The following is a 27,177-nucleotide window of genomic DNA, read 5'->3' as shown; positions in this document are numbered from 1 at the left end:
TTTCTTTCTCTTTTCTTCCTTCCTTTCTAGAATCACCATGAGGTAGTTATAAAGCCTTCATGATTTTCAGTCATACATGATCAAACACCCATCCCTCCACCAGTGTACATTTTTCACCATCAATGTCCCCAGTATCCCTCATGCCATCCCACCTCACCCCACCCCTGCCTCTATATAGGCCAGGCGTTTTCTCTCTTTCTCTCTACTTTGGGGCATTATGATTTGTAATACAATACTGAGAGGCCATCATGTTTGGTCCTTAGTCTACTTTTAGCATACATCTCCCATCCCAAGCAATCCCTCCAATCATCATTGACTTAGTGGTCCCTCCTCCATCCCAGCTACCTTCTCCCCCAGTACATGAGGCAGGCTTCCAACCATGGAGCAATCCTGATCCTTTTCTCTACTGTCCTTAGTGTTAGTCTCACACTATGTTATTTTAGATTCACAAATGAGTGTACTTATTCTGTCTGTCCCTTTCTTTCTGACTCATTTCACAAAGCATGATACTCTCCATGTCCATCAACTTATAAGAAAATTTTATGACCATCTTTTCTAACAGCTGCATAGTATTCGTTGTGTAGATGTACCATGGTTTCTTTAACCAGTTGTCTGTTCTTGGAACTTAGATTGTTTCCAGATTCTAGCTATTGAAAACAGTGCTGCAATGAATATACAAGTGCAGAATTGTGTTTTCTATTGTTGGGTTTTTTTTTTAACCACTGATTATTTGTCTAAGTTCCCCATTAGCTTTGTGTGATGTGGGAACACGGCCTTTTCAGATAGCCAAAATTCAATTTAAAACCAAGTAATGCAACTGGCTACTTCTCAAGCGAATTATATATGGGGCACTAGGGGTATGCTTAGGAGGAGTGGTAGATGCCAGTTGTAATGGAAGGGACTTCATGGTCCCAAGCATGGTTTCAAGTGGCTTTCTGTTACCTTTAATCCTGACTTTAGTAATCTTGTTGATCGAGTCTAGTTGAAAGTTGTAGTGTTGAAGTTTCAGCCATAGTACGGTGGGTAGGACACTTGCCTTGCACGCAGTGGACCCAGGTTCCAACCCCAACACCTCATATATATGGCCCTCCCAGGCACAGAGAAGAATAAACCCGAGTACTGCTGCTTGTAGCCCCCAGACAAAAACAACTTAGGTGTTTAAGGTTTGGGTATGGGAAGCACACCCACTGGTGCTTACTGAACACTGAATTCATACTATGCCTGGGATTCAGGGGGACTCGAGCATTGTAAAGTACATGCTTCAGCCTTCTGAGCCTCAAGTTTTTCTTTTCGATTTTTTTTTTTTTTGCTTTTTGGGTCACACCTGGCGATGCACAGGGGTTACTCCTGGCTCTGCACTCAGGAATTACTCCTGGCGGTGCTCAGGGGACCACCTGGGTCAGCTGCGTGCAAGGCAAACGCCCTACCTGCTGTGCTATTGCTCCAGCCCCAAGTTTTTCTTTTTGAATCATAAGCCATCCATATCATTCCTACAAAATTATATTAAGTTTTATTATCTATATTAACTTTACATTATAGTTTGGAATATCACTGTGTCATGGGCATTTATGTATCTGTAGCTAAGGTAGCTTTAAACTATTGCAAATAGTTTGAATGTCACATTTGTTTTGATAATGTTTCTAAATCTGAGAAGTTTCTTAGAAATATAATGTACTAAACTCAAATGTGGACTTTTGATTCAGTAAGCCTGTAGAGGAACACTCAAATTAATTCTCTGGGTCAGGCCTGTTTACTATCTCTCCAGCCCAAACTTGGCAATTGTTGTTTTGTTTTGGGGCCTCACCTGGCAATGCTCAGGGGTTATTTCTGGCTCTGTGTTCAGGATTTACTTTTGGCAGTGCCTGGGATTCCAAGCACCATAAGCAACTCCAGGGATCAAACTGGGCTGGCTTTGTGCAAGGCAAGTCCCTACCGCTTAACTTTATCTGTGGGCCTATAACTTGGCAAGTTTTAAATGCAAAATGACCAATGATTTATCATCTTGTTTAGCACACTTCAGAGAATTTGTCCTACAAATATTCTTGCATATGTTTTGTTTTTAGTTTTGGGGTCACACATGGTGGTGCTCAGGGGCTACTCCTGGCTCTGCACTCAGGAATTACTCCTGGCAGTGCTTGGGGGCACCACATGGGATGCCAGGAATAGAACCTAGGTTGGCTGTGTGCAAGGCAAGCACACTACCCACTGTAGTATCACTCCGGCCCCACTCTTGCATGTGTTTTTAATGATAGTTAATTCAGTGTGACATTCTCTGCATTATTAAAAACTAGAAATTGGGGTTGGAGAGAATACAAGGATGAAGTTGCTTGCCTTGCACATGACTGGCAAACACTTAGACCCTAATCTCTCTCTCCAGCCCACCATTGCCTTTCCTATCTCATGTTTACCCTGCTGCAGTTACTTGGAGGCTGTGGGATTCAAGTGGTGCAGCTTAAACTGGATTGACACAATTATACAGTATTCTGAAATAAGGTGAGACAAGCCTCTATAGTGCAAACTCAGTTTGTCTGTTGCAGCAGCTAGGCTGTGGATTATCCTAATAAAGAAACTAGCATCTGATGGGCTTAAAAGATAGCTCAATGGGCTGAGCTGCACATAGCCAAGACTAGCCTTCTGGTGTGGCTCCAACATAAACAAAAGAAAAAGACAAAAAGAAAGTGGCACACAAGATGGCACACAAGCAATTGGCACACAACAAAATCTACAATCTATTATGTTAACTTGGTGATAAGGCTTAAGCAAAAGTGAAATTCGTATCAAGAGTTTTGAAAAAGTTACAATCATTCCATTTGGTAGAACTACCTGGAGGTAACATAGAATGAGCCATGTATACCTCTGATATTAGAGCATATAAGGAATACCCTCTGGGCATGCCACAGCCAAGAGTACTGGACCTATGCCAATTATAACAAAAGAAATACTCAGCAGAGAACTGTCCATTTTGCAAACAGAAATAAAAGGGAACAGACTGCATTCAGATATTCAGGTATTTGTTGAGTTGAGCAGCTTCTAGACCAGAAAATAAAGAAATGAGTTTTGGAGAGCCAAAGAGATAATGCAGAATTTAAGGCGCTTACCTGGCATCTGATATGACTTCCTGGCAGGTGGCCCTGGTTCAATCCCCAACACCACATCCAGTCCTCTAAGCCCTGCCAGGATTGATCCCTCAACACAGAGCCAGGAGGAAGCTCTGAACACAACCAGATTGCCCCCCACACCCACCAAAAGTAAAAGGTTTTGTTTGGTTTGGGGGCCACATCTGGTGGTACTCAGGGGTAACTCCCGATTCTGCACTCACTCCTAGCAGTGCTCAAAGGATTATATGGGATGCTGGGGAATTGAACCTGGTTGGCTGTGTGCAAGGCAAAAATTCTACCCACTGTATTTTTTTTCCAGCCCTGGAGTTTTGTTTATAAATAGGGGGCCTCACCTAGCAGTGCTCAGTTGTGTTGAGGGATCAATCCTGTTGAGATATGGGGAATCATATGCTATGCTGGGGATCGAATTGGGACCGACTGCATGTCCCGCAAGGGCCTTGACCTCTACACTATCTCTCTGGCCCTAGAAATGAGGTTTTTGGGTGGCTGGGAACTTCCTGCCCAAAGGACTCAAGTACATGCCTGACATTCAGAGGTACCAATTTTGCTTCCCTGAGCCCCACGGCCCCCCCAAGCACCACTAGGGTGGTCCTTATTGATCTTGGCTCTACTGGGCCTGAGCAGCAAGAGGTCTGATAATATCTGAGTGGCTTTCAGTTCCCAAGTAATGCTTGGGAGGTCCCCCACCAAATAATTTTTCTGACCAAGAACGGACTTTGGTGACAGATCAAATACTTTGCCATGTATAAGACCTACGAATTCTCTCCCCAACACCAAAATATAATAGTAATAATTTTAGCACACTGTGATTTGTCACAATGCAGTTACTTCAATTTAAAAAAATTACTTTGAGATCTTTGTACACTCACATGCAAGTGTAAGAATAACATCACCTGTACCTTTTACCTAGATTTGCCCAGAGATATCTTGCAAAATAGCACAAGATCATAACCAGGATATTCTCATTGATAGTCAGGATATAGAACAATCCCACCGACACAGGCACCTGCCCTGCTGCCCATGTACAGCTGTACCCAATTTTCTCCCACCCTTCCTCCCTTCTTAACCCATGTTCTCTGTTTCAATCATCTTCTTTGATGTTGTAATGAAATCCCACATGTGGGATTGGCATTTCACTCAAATTCATGGCTTCTGGGACTGTCAAATTCTCTGGTCATTCATCCGGGCTTATATCCGGCTGGTTTTACAGAGGGAGGGGATGGCGATGCTAGCTCAGCAGATGGAACATGGGCCAGATCAGAAAGCACTTGATACTTCTTGGTGCAGAGTGCTAAGCAAGCCCAGAAACCAGCCCCATTCTTGACCTGGGTTTGGCAAGAGCTTTAGTTCAGCAAAACACATGCCTCCACGTCTCTGTTCTCATGTCCAGGTCTCAAAGATGCTGAGAAGATGTGGCACATTTGAGAGGTCACCTTTCCCAGGCTCAGTTAGTCTGAACTCTTCTCTGGCCCATCCAGGCAAAGAAATGGACAGGCACTGGGTCATCCAGCGGGGCTACCAGAATCTGACAGAGCGGCACCCTGGCGCTGGTGGTTGATACTTCTCAAACGATCCTCGTCTTCCTGTTCAACATCTGCAGGTTTCTCAGGGAAGACAGACATCACCAGGATACATCAGGCTTGCTGCAAGCATTAAGTTTTTACTATTTTATTTTTGAATAGTAAATCATGTTTTAGATAAACCATCTATTCAATTACCCAATGGGCATCTATGTTTATAGTTTGGGGGCTACAACAAATCAAACATGCTACAGACATTCAACAGGTTTTTGTGTAAGCACAGGTCTTTATTTCTCTGGGATAAATGTTCAAGTGTCATTCCAAGTGCAATATTGTAGTTCCTTGTGGTTGTTTTTTGTTTGTTTGTTTTGGGACCACACCTGACAGTGCTCCGGGCTTTACTCTCGACTCCACACTCAGGGGTCACTTGTGGCTGGGCTCAGGGGACCATATGGGGCATCAGGGATTGAACCCAGGTTGGTGGTGTGCAAGGCAAGCACCTTATCTGCCAAACTATCTTTCTGGTTCCTGTGTGTGTTTTTAAATAAACTTTTCTAGCATGGTGGTACTGTGCCACATTTCAGTAGCATAGTCTAAATAATCTAATTTCTCCACATCTTTCCACCATTTGGCATTATCACTTTTTTCCCACACAGCCAAGATCCTACCCAGGGAGGCACATGGCATATGCTGTACCACTGAGCCATATCCCTGGCCCCTGGGGTGTTCATATTTTCAGCATTCTAACAAGTATGTAGCAATCTCCCACTGTAGTTTTAATTTGCTTTTCCTTCATGATGATGACTATCCTTTAGCATGCTTATTAACTTTAATGGTATTGTTGGTGAAATGTCTCTTTTGTGTCTTTTCCATTTTTTAACTGAAGTGTGTGTGTCCCCCCGACCCCACCCCTCTTTCTCTTCCCTTTGTTCCTGCTGTTATTTCGATGACTTGGTGAGTCCCACACATTTGATTGTAGCACTGGGACAGCACTAGGAATATCAGGGATTGAACTTGCAGTCACATGCCCAACAAGATTGGTGATCTACCACTGATGCACAACCCTGCCCCCTAATAAATTTCATATTTCAGAGGCCAAAGCGATAGTATAGTGACTAAAAGACTTGCCTTGCATGCGGCCGACCAGGGTTCCATCCCAGCATCCCATATGGTTCCCCAAGCATCACCAGGAATAACACCTGAGCACTGCCAGGTGTGGCCTCCCCTCCCCTCCCTTCCAAAAAAAAAAAACCCTAAACTAAACTACACTAAAATAAAATAAAGTTCATGGTTCAGTATGATTAAGTACATTCATAGTGCTATACAATTATACCACTTCTGGAACTTTATCTCTTTTTTTTTTCCCACCTTCCCTAATAAATCTCTGTACCAACAAATTAAATGTTAAATAAAATAAACTCCTCTCAGGGCTGAAGTGATAACACAGCAGGTAGGGTGTTTGCCTTGCACATGGCCGACCCAGGTTCAATTCCCAGCATCCCACATGGTTCCCTGAGCACCGCCAGGAGTAATTCCTGAGTGCAAAGCCAGGAGTAACCCCTGTGCATCGCTGGGTGTGACCCAAAAAGCAAATAAATAAAATAAAATAAATAAATAAATAAATAAGCTCTTCTCTCTTCAACTCCGGACAACCAACAATGACTTATTATTTATTTGACTACTCAAGGAACTCACATAAGTGGAATCATACAGTATTTGTTCTTTAGCAACCGGTTTATTTCACAAAGCACAATACCTTCACAATGCCTATTTTCTTTCTTTCTTTTATAAAATCAACAGAATAGAATTGAGAATCCAGCTATAAAGCCTCACATGTATGGACAGTTAATTCACAACAAAAAGGCTAAAAGCTTGAAACCGAGCCAGAAAAGGCTGTTCAACAAATGGTGCCAGGAAAGCTGGCTAGCCACATGCGAAAATATGAATGTAGATTCCCTAACTCACATCACACATAAAGACTAACTCAAAATGGATTAGAGACATTAATAACATACCTATCTCTATGTTAAACATCAAGGAAGAAAACAGAGGTAGAACTTTTCAAGATTTTGACTTCAGGGCTTTGGCACAGATTCAACTATTCATACTGTGTCAGGATATTCTTCCTTTTCAAGGCTAAATAACACTGCATTACATGCATATAGTGTATTTTATTTATCCACTCATCTGTGGTAATTCTTGTTTGGTAAAATTCTACAATGAAACCATTTGAGTCTAAAAAGAAAAAAATAGGGGTTGGAGAGATAGTACAGGGGATAAAGCACTTGCCTTGCATTCAGCCAACCCTGGGTTTAATCCTGAGCACTGCATGCATTGTTTCCTGAGCACCACTGGAAGTGATCCGTGAGCACAGAGTAGAAGTTCTGAGCAGTCATGTGTCCACTGGAAGTGATCCTTGAGCATGGAGCAGAAGTTCTGAGCAGTCATGTGTCCCCAAAACAAACTAAAACCCCCCAAAAGAAAAAAATAAAAATTTAAGGTTCCAAGGGCAGTTCAGTGGCTGAGCCTTGCAGGTGTGAGTCCACAGTCCATGAGTCCCATCGCATGCCGAGTTTGTTCCTGGTGTCACTGCCATTCAGAACCTCTAATGCCACAGGGTATGCAATTTCAGTATATGACAGCCAAGAATATGTCAACAACGCCACTAAAAGAAGTGTGAAACCCCAGTGAGCCCTAAAATTAAAAGTGGATGACCAGAGAGACAGTACCATGGTCTTGCACACTGCACACTGGGCCAGAGAGATAGTACAGTGGTCTTGCACACAGCAGACCACGGTTTGATCCCCAGCTTTCCATCCAGAGTGCTCCCTGATGCAGAGCTAGGAGTAAGCCCTGAGTGTCTTCATGTGTGGCCCAAAACAAAGAGGAAAGGGAAAGGGGATACTAATAATTTAAAATTACAAATTCAATTTTCTTAGTAGTTATTCTACTATTCAGACTGCATGTTTAAAGTTGAGTATATTGTGGCAGTTTGTCCTGGGGCTGTACCCAGCAGCACTCAGTACTCTTGACTTTTTGCTCATGCATCATTCCTGAAAGTGTTCATGGCAGTATATGGTGTGCTGGGTATCACACCCAAGTCAGCTGCACACAAGGCAAGTGCCTTAATCCCTGTACTATCTCTCCTGCCCCAAAGCTGGCATTTTTGAGGAAGTGGTTTATATAGTCTAATTTATTGAATACATAAGATACCAAGAGTATCCTGCCTGCATGGCAGAGCCTGGCAAGCTACCTGAGGCATATTCGATATGCCAAAAACACTAACAACAAATCTCACAATGGAGACGTTACCGGTGCCCACTCGAGCAAACCGATGAACAACGGGACAGTAGTACAATTTATTGAATACATATTCATAATTATCACTTTCTTTTAATATCTGTACTGCCTATAGTAACATTCCTGTTTCACTCCTGAAAATGGATATTTCTGCTTTCTCTAGTAGTCAATTGAAACAAAATTAAAACATTTTGTTGAATTTTTCAAGGAACTGGCTCGGCTGCCAGCACTGCCTGGTGTCGCCTGGACAGTCCTGAGCACCACTAGCCCTGATGGCCCCTGAGCACTGAACAGTGAGTCCTGGTTACCAAGTATCACTAGAAAGGGCCCTGGGCCCTCGGAGCACTGCTTGGGAGGCTCCAGTCTAAAAAGGAACCGGTTCTTAGTTTCATTGGTTCTCTTGGTTGTTTTATTTTTTTTCCATCACACCCGGCGATGCACAGGGGTTACTCCTGGCTCTGCACTCAGGAATTACTCCTGGTGGTGCACGGGGGACCATATGGGATGCTGGGAATCAAACACGGGTCGGCCACGTGTAAGGCAAAGGCCCTACCCGCTATGCTATAGCTCCAGCCCCTCCTGTTATTTTTCTTTTTTTTTTTTCCTGTTATTTTTCTACTCATACTTTCATTGATTTGTTTTTATCTTTGGGTTCTCTTTTATTTTTGGTGTGTGGGTTTGAGTCACACAAACCCATAGTTCCCCCGGGGTCATCCACTTTTGAGTTCCTGGCAGAACTCACCTGCTCTGCAATCATGGGTCACTCTTGGTGGAGGGGTTTGGGAAGGGCTGGAGCGGGACAGTTCGGAACTGGGGTCTGCCACAGCTGCGCACCTTACATGGGATGCTTGGGATTGAGCCCCGTCAGCCACGTATAGGACACATGCCCTATCTGCTGTACTATGGCTTCAGTCCCAGTATTTGGCTTTCTGATACACCAGGACAGCCTGGCCCTCATTCAGCTTCACTATCCACCAATCCTGCAGAGAATGTCTTTCTTCAGTCACTCCCCACCCTGTGTATATGGGGGCAGAGTTTCAGAATGATCCTTGTAAGAGCATGGAGAAGGCTCAAAGGGGCAAATACCTCGCATGCACAGGGCTCCGGGTTCTATTCCTAGCACTCAATGCCTTTCTTGTCACCAAGGGGACAATCAAAACCAGATAGATATATTTTACCTGTCGGTACTGCAGTATACTCCAATTATTTCCACAAAGTTATGTGTTTGTTTTTTTTTCCTTTTTAGGTTTTGGGTCACACCCAGTTGTGCTCAGGACTTAACTCCTGGCTCTATGCTCAGAGATCACTCCTGGTGGGCACAGGGAACCATATGGGGTGCTGGGGATTGAATCCAGGTCTGCCACATGCAAAGCAAGTGCTCTACCCGCAGTACTGTCACTCCAATCCTAGAAAATCTTTTCAGAGTCACAGTCTCCCGATAGATAGTCATGACTGTTATGGCTGTGGATATGCTTTCCTTTTCTCCCAGGTTGGAATGCCTTATTTTCTGTTTAATGAAATGCTTTCCTAATATTTTGGCAAATAAATGAATGTATATGAGTACTCCAAATGAGAGCTGAAACACTCAGGATTGTTGAAGAACAAAATATCCATATTCATTAGAAAGTTAGGTTAGATGTTCTTTAGGGCTTTTTTTTTGGGGGGGGGAGGGCATACCCAGCAATGCTCAGGGATTACTCCTGGCAGTGCTCAGGGGATATATGTGATGCCAGGAATTGGACTCAGGTCAGCCATGAGCAAGACAAGCACTCTACCTTCTGTCCTATCACTCCGGCTCATCCTTTAGGACATTTCAAAGGCAAAGAATTTCAGATTCTTTTAAAGCAAGCAGTCATTTTAATGATCATATTTGAAACAATTATGTTTGTAGCAATTTGCTCTTACAGTGCTAACTCAAACTAAAAAAATATCAATTCTGCAGCATTACATTACTCCTAAACACACTGAAAAAACCATTTCACTTAAAATTTTCATTTTAAGTGACATATAAAATACAAAGTCAAAATAAAAAAACAGAATTTTTTGCGGGGAAAAGGGGTTTGGACCACACCTGTGGTGCATGGAGGTTAGTCGACTCTGTTCTGTGGATGTCTCCAGCCCCAAAGAGAATTCTTATCAGATCTTGCTGAGGTTCTTCTCAAGCTGAAGAACAGTTTCCTTCAGGACGGGATCCTCTGCCCAATTGATTTTACTCCCCAAAATAAGGTTCTGTAATTAAAACAAAAAAATTCACTGAAGTTATAAGTATTCAGAAAAAAAAAGTACAGAATTATTAAAAAAAAAAAAAGCATTCTCCATATAATATTGGGATTGGAACATTAGTAGGGCATTTGCATGTGGCTGACCCAGGTTAGATCCCCAGCATCCCATATGGTCCCTGAGCACCACCAGGGAATAATTTCTGAGTGCAGAGCCAGGAGTAACACCCGTGCATTGCCAGGTATGACCCAAAAAGCCCCCTTAAAAAAAGAAAGAAAGAAAAAAAGAAAGAGAGAGAGAGAGAGAGAGAGAGAGAGAGAGAGAGAGAAAGAAAGAGAGAAAGAAAAAAAAAAACAGATTTAGGCAGGGGGTGACACACCCAGCATGGCTCAGGAACTATTTCTGGCTCCTGATGATGCTCAGGGGACTATGCAGTGCCTGCAATCAAGCCAGGACCTCATGTGAAGAATACTTTGTATGTGTTTAATCCCATACACTTTCTCTAGCCCATCCTATCCCCAATAATAGTTTTGATTCTTTATTTCTACTTCTATAAAAAAATATTTTTTGGATTTTGGCCCACACTCAACAATACTAAGGGGTCAATCCTGGCTCTATACTCAGGAATCAATTTTGGCAGTGCTCGGGGACCTTCTGGAGTGCTGGGATGGAACCTGAGTCAGCCATTTGCAAGGCAAGCACCCACCTAGTCTGGCCTCTTCATTTCCACTTTATTTTCGGGGGAGAGTCTTGGGCCACACTCAGTTGTGTTCAGGAATCACTCCTGGTGGACTCACGAGGCAGCATGAGATGTCCCAGTCAAACCCAGGTCAGCCGTGTACAAGGCAAACACCCTACCCACTGTACTATCTCTCCAGTCCCTTCCTTTCCAGTTAAAACAGTGATAGTACACTGGGTAAGGCACTCACCTTGCATGCGCCCAACCTGGGTTCAATCCCTGCCACCCCAAATGATCCTCTGCGACTGCCAGGAGTGATCTTTGTGCACAGAGCTCGGAGTAAGTCCTGAGTCCTGCATCAGATGTGGTCCCAAAACAAAGAAAACAAAACACTCCACAGGGATGGGGTCAGGGAGATGCTCTGCTTAGAGGCCTGGGCCAGTTCAAGTCATAAGTCCCCAGAGTCACCACAGCAAAACCCAGGCGTTGAGTCAGGGATAGCTACTGATCGCTGTTAGGTGTGGCTTCAACGCAACAAAAAGCACAGGGGAAACAGGATGTCACACTCCACTAGGATATCCTTTACAGACATACAGAGCTCAACTATACACCCTTAAACTTTAAAACTGATAGTCTCAGAGATGTTTTACAATTCAAACTAACAAATAAAAACCTCAGGATTAGGGCTGGAGGCAGTGCTGGGGTTAAGGTATACGCCTTCCCTGCACGTGCTGACCCCAGGTTGATGCCCAGCACCATGGATCCCACCAGCATCACCTAGTACAGCTCTGCAGACCCTGCAGACCCCCATGTATGCTTCTGGAGATTCCCAAGCACTGTTGGGATGCCTCGTGTACCCAAGACTTCAGAACTCTGCACTGAGCTACTGGCCCTGTTGGCATAGAAGCACCAGATGGTTCCCAAGGCCTCCTAACCAATGAAACATTTTGTGAACCCTCCAGACGGAATAATACATTAAAATAGGAAATGAACGGAACTGCCAACATTTATTTAGAATTTACTTGAATCAAACATTGTGCTAACAGATGAATATGAACCATCTTTTTTGGCTTTCACAACTATACTGATAAGGAAAGTGATGCTTAAAAAAGGCAAATCATAGAGGCAAGAGAGACACTACAGAGGTTAAGGGGTTAAACATGTATATGGATAACCCCATTAAAATCCCCAGCACCACATGCTGTTCCCCTCAATACCACCAGGAGTGCTCCCTGAGCACAGAATCAGGAGTGCTCCCTAAGCACTGCTGGGGATGACACAAAACAAGAAGCGAAAAAGAAAAGACTGACGAAGAGACTGTATAGGGGTAAGGTGCTCGTCATGCAGGCACCTGTCCTGGCTTCATTACTCAGAACCCCATATATGATACCTGAGCCCCACCAGGAGTGATCCATGAGCACAGATCCAGGAGTAATCCTCGAGCAGTCAAGTGTGGCCCCCAAACAAACCATAATGCAACGTAACAATATACCCAGATATATGTAAAAATACCAATATCCAGTTCTGAATTATCTTGTTAAGATAAGAAACCAGCTTGCTCTTCAGACCTGAGTTTTCCCCTGAACATGTAGCTTGCTTGCTGGCTCTCTGCTCATTTGAGCTTGTGTTCTCTCTTGAACATGAATTTCTTTTTTTTTTTTTTTTTTTGCTTTTTGGGTCACACCCAGCAATGCACAGGGGTTACTCCTGGCTCTGCACTCAGGAATTACTCCTGGCGGTGCTCAGGAGACCATATGGGATGCTGGGAATGGAACCCGGGTCGGCCGCGTGCAAGGCAAATGCCCTACCTGCTGTGCTATCACTCCAGCCCCTAAAATATTTTCTTTTTCTTTTCTTTTACTCCGCCCCCCGCCCCCCATCTCTTTGCAGTGCTGGGAATCAAACCCAGAGCCTCACACATGCAAGGCACACATTTTATCCTTGAGCCACCAACCTCCCTTACACCTTCCTAAGTAAGTTTCAATCAATAAAAACTATCTAGCTTCACTAAAAACAAAACAACAACATCAAAAAAAACCTGAAAGTATGTCGATACACTCCCTCCAAGTGTATGCCCTGAAGGGAATGTTCTTATAAAGACTTCTCCTCCCTTCCCAGTTTATATCAAAATTACCTGAAACACATTCTGCACAACTGTGGTGATGTGTATCTCCATCTGTAGGTTCTGTTTTATGGCCTTTATCTTGTCTGAACTTTCCATACTATCCAGATCCTCTTTCTGCTTGTTCTTTTCAGTCTGTATTTCTGAAAACTTACTTTCTGAAGCGTGTTTTAATTCTATTTGGTTAAAAATAAAACAATATATTAGAAAAGACAATAATACAAGGCAGAATCTTTAGGAGAGGCCCACACCCAGTGATGCTCAGGGGTCACGCCTCCAGACGGTTGGCAATCTGACCTAGGGCCCTCGGGTTGCAAGCAGAATGCCTTACCCCCTGTACTCTCTCTCTCCAGCCCCAAGAGTATCTGGAAAATTATGAAGCAGAATAGTTTCTGGTTATTTCAGTCAAGAGAAAAATTTAAATGTTACAGGCCAGAGAGAGAGAGAGAAAGAGAGAACAGGGGTAAAACACTTGCCTTGAATGCAGCTGGCCAGGGTTTAATGTCCAGCAGCATGTATGGTCCCCTAGACCCGGCCAGGAATGATTTCCCACAGAAAGCCAGTAGGAAGCCCCGAGCACCACCAGCTGTGGCCCCCAGCACCCCTCACTCCCCCTCCTCAAATTAAATACTGAAAATTTATTGTATTTTTATAGCAAAATAGAATTTTTTTTTACTACTAAAAAAAAAAAGTAAAAAGCTGGAGAGATAGTACAGAGGGTACACACTTGCCTTGAACCCAGCAGACTCTTTCATAGGGCACCTGAAACACGAACTAGGAGTAACTCCTAAACACTGTTGGGTGTGGCCCCCCAAAATAAGAATAAAACAAAAAGCAACTGGAGAGATAGTACATGGCCAAGGCAGTGGATAAAGGGTTTGCACATGACCAGCCTGAGTTTGATTCCCAGCATGGCACATGGTCCCGAGGCACACCAGTGTGATTCCTGAGTGCAGAGCCAGGAGAAAGCCCTGAGCACCACTTGGTATGGTCCCCAAACAAACACAAAAACAAAACTTTGGGGATGGAGCAATAGCACAGCGGGTAGGGTGTTTGCCTTGCACGAGGCCGACCCGGGTTTGATTCCCAGCATCCCATATGGTCTCCTGAGCACCGCCAGGAGTAATTCCTGAGTGTAGAGCCAGGGATAACCCCTGTGCATCGATGGGTGTGACCCAAAATGCAAAAAACAAACAAACAAACAAAAAAAACTTTACTTTATCCACATACATTTTTCTGATTGCAAATTCTATAGAATATGTGTGTGATTTTGAAAATATAAAATGAATTCAGTAAGTTCAGTGTAAAACCATTTCATGTTAAGTTAAAAAGGTGCTTAAGGGGCCAGAGCGATAGTACAGGGAGTAGGTCATTTGCCTTGCACGTGGCCGACCGGTTTCAATCCCCGGCATCCCAAATAGTCCCCCGAGAATCACCAGGAGTAATTCCTGAGTACAGAGCCAGGAGTGATCCCTGAGCATCGCCAGGAGAACCCCAAAAGCCAGAGAAAAAAAAGGTGTTTAAGGGGCCAGAAAGATAGAATAGGGGTGATTACCTTGTGTGCAGCTGACACTCAATCCACATATGGTCCCCTGAGCACAGAGCCAGGAGTAACCTCTGAGCAGTCAGGTACACACATATAAAATAAGACCTATATTTGTACACATATTTACATGGGGTGCAAAGGAAATGGGAAAGACACCTGCCTAACCTGCTCACATGGGAAGGGAGCACGACTTTCCCGTTATGCTCCTGCATCACTGAGAATATATTAATCCCCCAGCCCCCACTGAGAATGTATGAATTCTCCAGCCCCCACTGAGAATGTATGAATTCCCCCAGCTCCCACTAAGAATGCATTAATCCCCCAGCCCCCACTGAGAATGTATTAATTTTGTGACATAGAGTACCAAACAATAAGACTTAACCCAAGCAAATTGCATCTGTATTCTATTTTTAAGCTGCCATGTCCAAACCTTAAGATTTTTTTTTTGTGCGTGTGTGTATGTGTGCTGTCTCCAAGACCTTAGTCTGAAAGCCTGATCGAGTCAGTCAGAAATGGGTCGTTGGACTTTCTTTCGCACTGGAATGGAACCCATGAGCCACGGCAGACTAATAGGTCACGAACAGTGCTCCAAAATTTTGAAAAAATTTGAAAATAAGTTTCTCAGTGGTTGAGAGATCTAGCCTTCTGTATCTTTGCAGTAAGTGAAAATATGGTATTTAAAAAAAAATGGGGGCAGGAGTGATAGTATAGTGGTACGGTGGTTTGATTCCCAGCATCCCATATGGTCCCCTAACTACAGACAGAAGTAATTCTGGAGTGCAGAACCAGGAGTAAGCCTTGAGCATGGCTGGGTGACCCAAAGAGCAAATTAAATAAATAAATGAAAGTTGTAAAAGGAAAAAAGAATTTTTTTCTAAAAGTTAAAAAAATCATTATTTTTTTACATACGCAATCTCTTCTTCCTTACATCCAACAGTTTTTCCTCCAGATCCCAAGATTCCTGTGGAAAAATAGGAAAAAAAAAAAAAGGAAAAAATAAAAGTCCATTATTTTTTGCAGGAAGTGGGAAAAGGAGATTTCCCCAACATATTTGGGGGCCTTGGGACCACTCTGTGACACTTGGTCACATGGTATGGGCCTGTTAATTAAGTTTGCCACATGATGCTAGGGGCCAGGCAGGTCATATGGTGGCAGAGATCATGTGGATCAAAATTAGGGCCTCATGCATGTAGGAAGGAAGGAAGGACAGGAAGGTTGGTTGGTCATATGTACAGGCACTGTGATTTACAAAGCTTTTCTTTTGCTTTTTGGGTCACACCTGGCGATGCTCAGGGGTTACTCCTGGCTTTGCACTCAGGAATTACTCCTGGCAGTGCTTGGGGGACCATATGGGATGCTGGGGATCGAACCCAGGTTGGCCGCGTGCTATCGCTCTGGCCCCTACAAAGCTTTTAAAGATAATTTTAGGCACTCAATGTTCTACCAGTGTCGGTGTCCCTCCACCAATAACCCATAGTTCCCTCCCTCCCTCTTTAGCAAATGATTTTTTTTTTTTAATCCACTCATTAGAGGCTGGAGCGATAGCACAAGTTGAACATTTGCCTTGCATGTGGCCGACCTGGGTTCAATCTCACGCATCCCTCATCGTCCCCCCAGCACCGCCAGGAGTGATCGCTGAGTGCAGACTCTGGGAGTAATTCCTGAGCATTGTTGGGTGTGGCCCCAAAACAAAACAAAACAAACATTCACTTATCCAAGTCTGAGTCAAACACATACAACAGTGTCCTCGCTCTGTCCTCGAAGCTGTCTGCCTGGTCTCTGACAACATATTGTCTGACAACAAACATGTAATATTTAAATCACTGAATTTTATCTATTAGTTCATGTTTTCTAAAGTTCTGGGTTTTGAGAAAGGTTCCTTTTAGGTTTGGGGGCCTCGCCTGGCTGAGCTCAGACCTTATCCCTGGCAGGGCTCGAGGGACCATAGGCAGTGCTGCGACCAAACCTGGGTCAGCCACACTCGAGGCTAGTGCCCCTCCCCTGTGCTCCTCTCTGGCCCAAGTCTCATTCCTAATTCTGCTCTTTCCAGAAAACAAAAGGGACAGGCAGTACTTAAAATTTTAAGCAGTTAATAAGCAACACAGGAAATAACAGAATTATGGAAAAGAAAATTTATAAACAGTGAATTCCAACCATACAGTTCCCTTGGGCAATCCTATTTAATCATATACAATGAACTTCAACCACAAAAAATTACTAATGAAATCCTGAAAATAAATAAGCAGCAGAATGTGCAAACTTACCTGCTGTGATTTTATTATTGAATTAGTTAGCTTTAATGTGTGTTTCATGTTATTCAGGAGCACACTGAAAAGAATAAAAATGCAACTATTAACCTTTACATTACAAATAATCTAATTAATGAAGTCAATTAGTATATGTTTATTTCGACTACATCTATTACACATCTTAATACAGTCATTCTTTATCAGATAAACTTAGAAAACTTTGATACAACTAAATTTCTGTTTAAAACCAGAGCTGCAGAGGATGAGAGACAGAATATCGGATAGAGCACCTGCATTGCATGTGGCTGGCCCAGCTTCAATCCCCAGCACCCTATGTTATCCCCTGAACACCACCAGAAGTGATTCCCTGAGCATAGGGAAGAACACGGAGCACAGCTAGGTGTGGCCCAAAATCAAAAATAAAATAAAATGAGAGGTGTGAGCCAGAAAGACAGTGCAGTACACAGGGCATTTGCCTTACATATGGACAAGCCTGGTTTTTTTTTTTTTTTTTGCTTTTTGGGTCACACCCAGCGATGCTCAGGGGTTACTCCTGGCTCTGCACTCAGGAATTACTCCTGGCGGTGCTTGGGGGACCATATGGGATGCCGGGGATCGAACCCGGGTCAGCTGCATGCAAGACAAACGCCCTACCCGCTGTGCTATCGCTCCGGCCCCAGACCTGGTTTGAGTCCTTGTATTACACACAGTCTCCTGAGCCCTGCCAGGAGTGATCCCTGGGTAGAGAGCCAGAAGTAAGCCCTAAGAACTGCTGGATGTGGGTGAAAAACAAACAATAAAGGAAGTGTAAGAAGTGTACCTCGTGTCGGTGTCAAATTTTTTCAGGTTTCTTTTAAGAACAGTTGAAAGTTGTATCCTATGGTGAAAGGAAAGACAGGCATTATAAATCACAGATAACATATATGGTTCATTAAACAAACTTTATCATAGCAAACTAAAGACTAATTTCTCTTTATTTTATTTTTCTTAATTGTTGTATAGTTCACATATTTTATTAAATTCAGGTATAAAATATAATGATGATGATGATGATTTGTGTTACTGGGGATCAAACCCGAGTCCGCCCACATGCAATGGACAGTGCTCAACCACCGAGTATGCTCTTTACATATACAACATGAAATGACCACCGCAAAAGCCAAGCTGACATGAAACATAAGCAGGGCCTGACGCAGTACTGGATGACAAACACTGATGAATAAATCACAGAAACAGGAAATATCATGAAGACGAAGGAACTGTTGCACAAGGTCATGCACCAGAGGCTGACGCTAACTAGGCCTGAAAGAGCCTGAGCTTTACTTCCCAGCCGCCCGCCACGTGAAGGGCCAGAATAGAGCTGTCAGGCAGAGAGATCAGCACAGGGCTGGCCTTGGATGACAAAACTGCAATTACCAAGCAAGGAGGTAAGGGCCTAGGAGCAGGACTAGACGGACTGCTCCGGGAACTGCGGAAGGATCTTTGAGCACCCTAGTGGTGGTGAGGTGCAATAACTGTACATCAAAACCATAAAGGATAGGGCTGGAGCGATAGCACAGCAGGTAGGGCGTTTGCCTTGCATGCAGCAGAGATGAGTTCAATTCGCAGCATCCCATATGGTCCCCTGAGCACCGCCAGGAGTAATTCCTGAGTACAGAGCCAGGAGTAATCCTGAGCATCGCTGGGAGTGACCCAAAAAGCCAAAAAAGAAAAAACAGATTTGAGTCTTTGGGCTGGAGCGATAGCACAGCGGGTAGGGTGTTTGCCTTGCACGAGGCTGACCTGGGTTCGATTCCCAGCATCCTATATGGTCCCCTGAGCACTGCCAGTCTAGTGCAAAGCCAGGAATAGCCCCTGTGCATCACAGGTGTGATCCAAAAAGGGATAGTAACAAACATATTTAAATCCCATGACAATTTTTTGTGCTTAATTGGACCATATTTGGTGGTACCTAGAGATTAATTTATGGTGGAAAGTCAGGGGACCATATGTGGTAGCATGGATGGAATGTGGTTTGGTTGTGGACAAGGCAAGTGCCTTATCAGATGTACTCTCTCTCTAGCCTCTCCATGACAATTCTTTTACTTGATCAATAAATACCAAAAATTAGATTAATTCATGCAACACTTTCTTTTTTTGTTTGTTTTTTGGGTCACACCCAGCAATGTTCAGGGGGTTATTCCTGGCTCTGCGTTCAGGAATTACTCCTGGCAGTGCTTGGGGGATCATATGGGATATCGGGGATTGAACCTGGGTCGGCTACATGCAAGGCAAATGCCCTACCCGCTGTGCTATCGCTCTGTTCAATTCATGTAACACTTTCGCTCTGTCCAATTCATGTAACACTTTCAAACACCAAATGGGAGGTAATGTCTTCTATGCTCTTGATTACTCTTTCTTTATTAACCCTACCTTATATAGCTTCTTCAAATGAAAATTTTAACAAACGAGTAACTTTTCTCTTAGAGCTCAAAATTTGTGACTATTATCTAGTCATTTCATCTGGACTAACTAAAATATTCTCCCCACCTTACACCATATCCATTTTGCATTTAGTCCATAAAGTTTTTATTTAAAAAGTGCAATAATTACCTGTCTAATGCAAGCTTTTTTATTTCAAAGGCAACTTTCGCTTCTTCAATTTCATTTTCCAGGTCTTCAATTTTACTACCAAAGAAGCAGGAAAGAAAAAAATCATTGGATAATAATAAAAGTAAACCTTTGAAAAAAGTAAAAATTATACTCCCTAGTCTTCTACAGACTCACCATACTGATGTATTTACAAATTTGAAAACTGGTGCCTACTGAGACACATCTAGCTAAGTACCTTGGTAAAGAGATGCCAGACAGGACTCTGTGATCACTGCGTATATATGAGTCTACACCTTACATCAATATTTTCTCCACTCACTTCTGATAAATTATTTTGGCAAAATTCAGGGAAATAAAAAGACACAGTTGTAAAAAAGATAATATAAAAGTAATGACTACAAATAAAACTTAAGACATATTAAAAAAACTCGAAAATATGACATACGCTTCAATTTGCTGTTCTTGCATGAATCGTTCCGGAGTTTTTTCTTCACCTACGAATAAATAGTTTTTAAAAATCAGTATTATTTTAGAATAGTGCTGTCCACAGTAAACATAAGCCACAGAATCAGAGTGGAAATACAGGGGTTAAGAGGCTCATTGGCATGGGAGCTGAGCCGGGTCTGATCCTTGGCACCACAAGGTTCCACGAGCAGTGCCTGCAAGAACTCCTGAGCATGGACCCAGGAAAAGCCCAAGTACTGCTAGCTGCAACCCCAAACTCTCCTCTCTCCAAAATATACATAAGCTATAAGTGCAAATCAAGTCTGCAAATTTAAAGTTCTAGTCTCCACATTATGACAGCAAAGAAACTAACAGTAATATAGCTTATTAAACGTAATGCATCCAAATCAGGCTAACATTGTACAGAACTACTGGCCATCATAGTTTTAGTAAAACAGAAAATAACTGAGATTAAGAAAATAAGAAGTAAAAAAAAAAAATCCTAACTTATGTCTATATGGTAGCAATCAGCACTGTAGCACTGTCGTCCCGTGTTCACCAATTTGCTCAAGCGGCGCCAGTAACGTCTCATTGTGAGACTTATTACTGTTTTTGGTATATTGAATATACCACGGGTAGCTTGCCAGGTTCTGACGTGCAAGCGGGATACTCTCAGTAGCTTGCCGGGCCCTCCGAGAGGGATGGAAGAATTGAACCCGGGTCGGCTATGTGCACAGCAGATGACCTACCTGCTGTGCTAAATGTCATGTACTTGAAGGATAGAATTTAATAACATATATACACATGCTGATTTTCAATCAATGACTCATGACTGAAATTAAGCTTCCAGAGGTGCTCTGCAATTCTGTGTATGAAACATAGGGACTTGTGTGCAAAGTACATACTTAGTCTCAATTTTTTTTTTTTTTTTGGAACTCCACTGCCACGCTGTTTTCCATGTTGGATATACCAATTTGTACTCCCACCATGCCAATAATACTTTAACTTAAATATGAAATATGCAGGGCCGAGCAGAAGGCTTAAGGGGCTAGCAGGCATGCTCTGCATGCAGGACTGAGTTCAATGCCTGGCACCACGAGGCCCCCTGAGCACCGTGGAGCAGCCCTCAAACACCCCAAGGGATGGTCCAAAACCCAAATCTCCCCAAAAGCATTAACTCAGACATTTCCCCCTTCTCTTGTGGCTGATGCCACAAGGCCCAGGGGTCACACATGCTTCACTGCGTAGTGCCACTGAATATGCTCATCTGGCGGCAGCGCTTCTGCTTGGCAACAGTGCTTGCCGGGGCAGGCTCACCACAGGCTTCTGTGGCGCTCCCATGTGCATTTGCTGGAGGCCACACACCCAGCTGCTGAGGGTTGGCAGGGTGAGAGGAGACGTAGGGACAGTGGTAGAAAGGTCCTGGCACTTTGGTGGTGGCTGTGGTATGGTAACATCGCAGGTCTGAAACACTACTATTCAGAGTACTGTGAACTGGGGCTGGAGTGATAGTACAAAGGGTAGAATGCTTGCCTGGCAAGCAACCAACCAGGATTCAATGTCTGACACTTCATGTGGTCCCCCAAGCCCCACCAGGAGTGATCCCTGAGAGCAAAGCAGGAGTATGCAATCATGAGCACAAATATAAAATCCCTACTGTAGGATGGGGGTGTTACTGGCACGCCCTCCGCCCAGATGAGATCTGGAGCAGCCGAGGACAACACGGCCCTTCTGCTCCTTAAAGACTATGATCCAGGAGGTCTCTTAACCCATTTTGGCACCCAGCGGCTTCTTATAGAAATGCATCTAGACTATGAACTGAGCTAAAATAACAAATCCAAAACCTCATATAATCTTCATTCTCAGCAATGGAAAACAAATTATCAAATGATACCTTTTCAGCAGGTTTGATTGCTGGGGGGAAATTCCAAGTAATAATAGTGAGTTCTCTGTTGAAATATTGAATGTATTCAAAGTATGGAGAGAATTAAGTGAAGATCATTAGCCACTCGGGTGGGGGGTATGGGAGGGGGGTATATTGGGGTTCTTGGTGGGAGAACATGTGCATTGGTGAAGGGATGGGGGTTTGATCATTATATGACTGAGACTTAAACCTGAATGCTTTGTAACTTTTGTCACAGTGATTCAATAAAACAAAAGTTAAAAAAAAAAAAAAGTTTCTACTGTATATGACAGTGCCTAAGTAAAAAAAAAAAAAGGGCTGAAAATAAGCAATAAACAATATTGGAAAGAATATAAAGCAACTGGAAATCAAATAGTGATGGAAATATACTAAGTGATAAAAGCATTTTAGCTTTTCTTTTTAAAAAATTAAACAGGACATATGACCTCAAAATTTTGCTTTTAGGGGGCATGGCATATGGTTCCCTGAGCATCACCAGGAGTGACCCCTGAGCCCAAAGCCCTGAACACCTTTTTTTTCTTTCTTTTTTGGTCACACCCAGCGATACACAGGGGTTATCTCTGGCTCTGCTCAGGGGACCATATGGAATGCTGGAAATCAAACCTGGGTCAGATTTGATTCAGATTTGCCGGATGCAAGGCAAATGTCCTACCCGTTGTGCTACTACTCCAGCCCCAAGCTCTGAACACCTTGGGTGTGGCCCCAGTCCTTTTGCTGCCCCCCAAAAAGCCAAAATCCATAGTAGCTTTATTCACAATGGACAAAGAAAGTATAAACAATTCAAAAAACCATCAATAGGCAAACAAATAAATGCTTTTAAAAATAAAGCCATCGTGAACTATTCTACAACCTAAAGAAAATGAATTACTGAAAATAACAATATGGACGAGTCATAAAAAAACTATGCTATGGGGGCACGGGAGGTAGTTTAAAGTGCTGAATGCATGCGTTGCATGTGGGAGGTCCCAGTTAGACACCTGAACACTCCAGGGAGCAACCCCAGAGTGGTGGGGGTCACTAAGGCTACACCTGGCAGTGTGTGAGAAGCCTGAGCCTAGTAACTGACCCGTCCCTACCAGGCATGTGCCCCTGGTCCTGAACTCTATTAAGATGGTGAATTTTGCAGGCCAGAGAGACAATCCATAGGTTAAGGCACTTACTTGCCTCTTTCCTGCTGACACTGATTTAAATCCCCAGCACTGCCAGGGATCATGAGCACAGAGTCAGGAATAGCCCCTGAGCACTCTTGGGAGTGAACCGCCCACCCCCCCACCCCTCCAAAAAAGGAAATAAAATACTCAATTTTAGGGGCTAGAGATAAAGTCAGGGGCCTTAAAATTTAAGGCACATGCCTTAAATTTCACCATTTCTGGTTTGAATCACCAATACCATATCTAGTCCCCTGGACTCATAACCCGGAACAGCCTGAGCACCTCCAAGTGAGGCCCAACTCCCCCCATTTAAAATGAGAAGTAAGGGGCTGGAGCGATTGCACAGCAGGTAGGGCGTTTGCCTTGCACGCGGCCGACCCGGGTTCGAATCCCAGCATCCCATATGGTCCCCTGAGCACAGCCAGGGGTAATTCCTGAGTGCATGAGCCAGGAATGACCCCTGTGCATTGCCGGGTGTGACCCAAAAAGCAAAAAAAAAAAAAAAAAAAAAAAAAAGAGAAGTAAAATAATTTTTAAATAATGATAATAATTTTAGGGGACAGAGAGAAAGTAGAGAGCTTAATGCATTTGCCTTGCACAGGTTCATCAGACAAACCCTAGTTTGATCCCTGGTACAACACAGGGACCCCTGAATATCACCAGGAGTGATCTCTGAGAACAGAGCCAAGAGAAACCACTGAATACCAATGGGTATGGTCCAACCCCTCCTCCCTAAAATCATATATAGTAAAAATGGAGCTCACAAAATCTTATTTAAAACGAAAAACACTTACTTGCATCAACTATTGATTTATATTCCAAGAGTTGTTGTTTTGTCTGTGCTCTCAGTCTAGAAACAGATGAAAGAGAAAGACATCTTTACTGACACATGATTAATTACTATATGATAAACCATCTCATTCTTTATGAGATAAAGCAAAAATCATTAAACTTCCAGTTTGACTTCAGTTTGTGTGTATTCTTTTCACATTTGGGGGGTGGGGTGTGTGGGAGGAATGGTGTTTATTTGATATACACCTGTCCGTGCTCAGCACTTATTCCTGGTTCTGTGCAAAGAAATCACTCTTGGAGGTGCTCAAGGGACCACATGTGATACCAGGGATCAAACTGGGATTGGTCACATGCAAGATATATCTTAGCCCTGTACTATCTCTCCAGACTGGTCTCATTTACTTAAAATGGGCATACAAAGCAGGAGTGATAATACAGCAGGTAGGGTGTTTGCCTTACATGAGGCCAAACTGTTTTGATCCCAGGCACTCCTTATGGTCCACTGAACCCCAAAAGCAGTGATTCCTGAGTACAGAGGCAGGAATAAGCCCTGAGTAAGCTGAATGTGTTCCCCCTCCAAATAAAATGGGCTGGAGTACGGCTTATCTGCAGTACATTTGCTCAGAGGTGGGTGGCCCTGGGTTTGATCACCAGATGAGAGAGATCTAAAGCCAGGGCTATAGCTCAGCAGTTGGGTGCTTGCCCCACTTTAAAGAGGCCCTCGGAGGGCCGAAGAGATAGTAGAACAGGTAAGGTGATTGCCTTGCATGGCAGACCCAGACACCTCGGCACCCCATATGATCCCCCTGGCAACTCTGAGTGCAGAGCCAGGAGAAACCTCTGAGCATCACTGGCTGGTTGTGGTCCCAAAATAAACAAAAGAGCTAAAAGTAGAGCAGCATTTCAGTTTTTTTTTTTTTTGGGGGGGGAAGACACACCCCACAAAGTTCAGAGCTTACTCCTGACTGCACTCAGGGATCACTCCTGGTGGTGTTCAAGGGATCAATTGGGATGCACCTAACATTGTACTATCTATTCGGCTCCTACAGTCTAGCATTTTTAAAACACTGAAAGAATTCCTTTTTCTTTTTTTTTCGCTTTTTGGGTCACCGGGCAATGCACAGGGGTTACTCCTGGCTCTGCACTCAGGAATTACTCCTGGTGGTGCTCAGGGGATCATATGGGATGCTGGGATTCGAACCCAGGTCGGCCTCGTGCAAGGCAAATGCCCTACCCGCTGTGCTATCACTCCAGCCCCCTGCTGTGCTATTGCTCCAGCCACGAAAGAGGTCTTTTTAAAAAAAATTTTTATTAGAGAATCACTGTGATGTACAGTTACAAACTTAAGAACTTTTGTGTTTGCATTTCACTCATACAGTGATCGTTTACCCATCCCTCCACCAGTGCCCATTCACCAGAAAGAGGTGTTTAGATCTTGTTTGATTTTGAGTCATACCCCGAGGTGCTCTCAGAGAGCCCGGAGTATCCCGCCCGCACAGCATGGCAAGCTACCCGCTCCAGGTATTCGATAGGCCAAAAACAGTAACAGCAAGTATCACAAAGGAGATGTTACTGGTGCCCGCTGGAGCAAATCGATGAACAGGACAACAGTGCTACAGTGCTGCCCTGAGGTGCTCAGGGCTTACTCCTGGCTGTATTCAGGGAACTCTCCTGGTATTGCTCAGGTAACCATATAGGGGTGCCAGGGATGGAATCCAGGTTGACAGAATACAAATGCAAACGCCTTATCTGCTGTACTCTCTCTCTCTCTCTCTCTCTCTCTCTCTGGCTCTGCAACAAAATTTCATTCTATTTATTTATTTATTTTCCGGGCCATACCCAGCAATGCTCAGGGGTTCCTCCTGGCTCTGTACTTAGGAATCACTCCTGGCGGTGCTCGGGGTATCCTATGGGATGCCGGGGCTCGAGCCCGGCTGGACACATGCAAAGACAGCGCCCTACCTCCCCGCTATACTATCTCTCCGGCTCCTCCCATAAAATTTTAGACATTGCAATTCTAACTTCATAAAAACAAACAAACTTTTCACTGCCAGAGCTGCGCGCGCTGGGATTCCTGCACACGGCCGGGTCTCTGCCACACCCACCACATTTCCCACAAGGTCTATGTGAGCACCTTCGCTCCAGAACCAGAATACAGGTGCACCTCTTCCTCAACGCGTGGTCCAGGCCCCAGCAAGCACGTCGGGGAGCACCGCCACTGTTGTGCTGTGTTGGGGTAGGCGCAGAGCCAGCTCATCAGCAAGGGCGGGAAAGAGGACAGAGCGCGGCGGGAAACTGATCTCGGGCCAGGGACGGGGCCCAGCGGTGGACTCCCTGCACCACCTCCTGGGAAATCCCAGATAATCCGGGTCCCGGGCCTCAGGGGTGTGGGGCGGCCACAGCCCCGGGCGCAAGGCACCAACTCCGCCGAGCCCCGAATCCCCAGAGCAATCCCCGGGGCGCGCGTCCTCTTTCTCTCCGTTTCCAAGCAACGACCCTGGCTTCCAAAGGTGCCGAGAGGCCCACAGCAGTCACCCGCGTGCGAGGGGCCCTGGTCCGAACAGGGGATCCCGGTTTCCCGGGCCCAGGGCGGAGCTGGAGCCCACCCCGCTGCTCCAACCTTGAGGAACAACCTGAGCAGCAGAGCCACGTGGTCGTCCAGGGATGCTGATAGGCCGTCTGCTTCCGGCGGCGTCCCACCTCCCTCTCCGGAGTCCAGGGGCTCTGGGGACGGCTTTTCCATTTCGGCTCGCGGTGGGACTGGGAAGCCCCCGCAGGAGCAGCAGAAGACGCTCCCGACCCGGCGGCCAGCCCGGAAGAGGCCGAGTAACGGCGCCCTCCGCCCCGCCCCTTCCGCCCGAGCGCCTCGCGCGCAGCCCTCGTTGCTATGGTGACGGCGGAGCGCGTTTGTCCCCAGTCTACTACTCGGCAACCTGCCTACAGCGCGCGGTTTTCAAAATTCGAGACGCTGTAAGCCTCCGTTCTAGGGAGCGAGGGGCAGGGCTACAGCGGTTCCAGCGAATCGCAGCCTGGGATTGAAACACGCCCACCTGTTGGACCTGCTCTTTCCTCTTTTTGGCAAGGGGACTCCAGGAGAGCAGGGGGAGAGCATCCTAGCACTTAGGAACTGAGGTGCCTGGCGGACTGAGAAAAATATTTGGGGTTGGGGGCAATTTTTTTTACTTCTGATCGAGGTCAGAAGGTCCAAACCAAAGTAAACCAAACCAAAGAAAGGGACGGTGCAGGTATTTGAACCCCTGATTTCCAGGGTGAAATCCCGGTGTAAAATTTTCATTAATGATTGACGGCCCCGGAGCGATGGTACAACGGGTAAGGCGCTTGCTTGCCTTGCTATGCGGCCAACTCGGGTTGGATCACCCGCATCCCACATAGTCCCCGGTGCAGAGCCAGGAGTAAACCCTAAGCACCGCAGGGGGTGGGCCCTTAAAACAAAACCAAAAAAATTTCACTAATAATTGAGTTGGGCATCCCCAAGTACAAACTTGATAATTCAGCTTT

At 44.7% G+C, this 27,177-nt stretch overlaps 1 protein-coding gene and 1 non-coding gene across 5 annotated transcripts; both read right to left on the bottom strand.

Annotated features, from left to right (window-relative positions):
- Window positions 1-1,546: 1,546 nt before the first annotated feature.
- On the bottom strand, window positions 1,547-26,476 carry CENPH (centromere protein H). Of its 4 annotated transcripts, none has more exons than XR_008630739.1 (10): window positions 26,292-26,476; window positions 23,661-23,716; window positions 19,793-19,841; window positions 19,348-19,422; window positions 17,576-17,632; window positions 16,771-16,834; window positions 15,416-15,467; window positions 12,973-13,136; window positions 10,011-10,168; window positions 1,547-4,762 (listed from the first exon to the last, which is right to left on the bottom strand). XR_008630739.1 is itself a non-coding variant. In XM_055142842.1 (9 exons), exons 1-9 carry the CDS (start codon window positions 26,399-26,401, stop codon window positions 10,076-10,078), a joined length of 720 nt encoding a protein of 239 aa, XP_054998817.1. In that variant the 5' UTR covers window positions 26,402-26,476; the 3' UTR covers window positions 6,283-10,075. The 4 variants fall into 4 exon arrangements, 1 of the variants encoding a protein (XP_054998817.1); XR_008630738.1 differs by having other exon boundaries at window positions 1,547-4,713; XR_008630740.1 differs by lacking the exon at window positions 1,547-4,762 and adding an exon at window positions 6,283-7,103.
- Window positions 14,971-15,095, bottom strand: LOC129400964 (small nucleolar RNA SNORA54). The gene has a single exon (XR_008628008.1). It is a non-coding gene; the product is annotated as a small nucleolar RNA SNORA54 (small nucleolar RNA).
- Window positions 26,477-27,177: the final 701 nt, after the last annotated feature.

Source organism: Sorex araneus, chromosome 1 (assembly GCF_027595985.1).
Source record: "Sorex araneus isolate mSorAra2 chromosome 1, mSorAra2.pri, whole genome shotgun sequence".
Lineage (NCBI taxonomy): Eukaryota > Metazoa > Chordata > Mammalia > Eulipotyphla > Soricidae > Sorex > Sorex araneus.
The sequence above is the reverse complement of the archived record's forward strand: the minus strand, read 5'-3'. Positions and strand labels throughout refer to the sequence as shown.

Excerpts from the sequence above, each read along its gene's own strand:
- CENPH (XM_055142842.1), bottom strand. The coding sequence starts at position 26,401 with ATGGAAAAGCCGTCCCCAGAGCCCCTGGACTCCGGAGAGGGAGGTGGG. Across the intron at positions 23,717-26,291 it reads CACGTGGCTCTGCTGCTCAG|ACTGAGAGCACAGACAAAAC; the intron begins GTTGTTCCTCAA and ends ATCTGTTTCTAG. Across the intron at positions 17,633-19,347 it reads AAAAAGCTTGCATTAGACAG|GATACAACTTTCAACTGTTC; the intron begins GTAATTATTGCA and ends CTTTCACCATAG.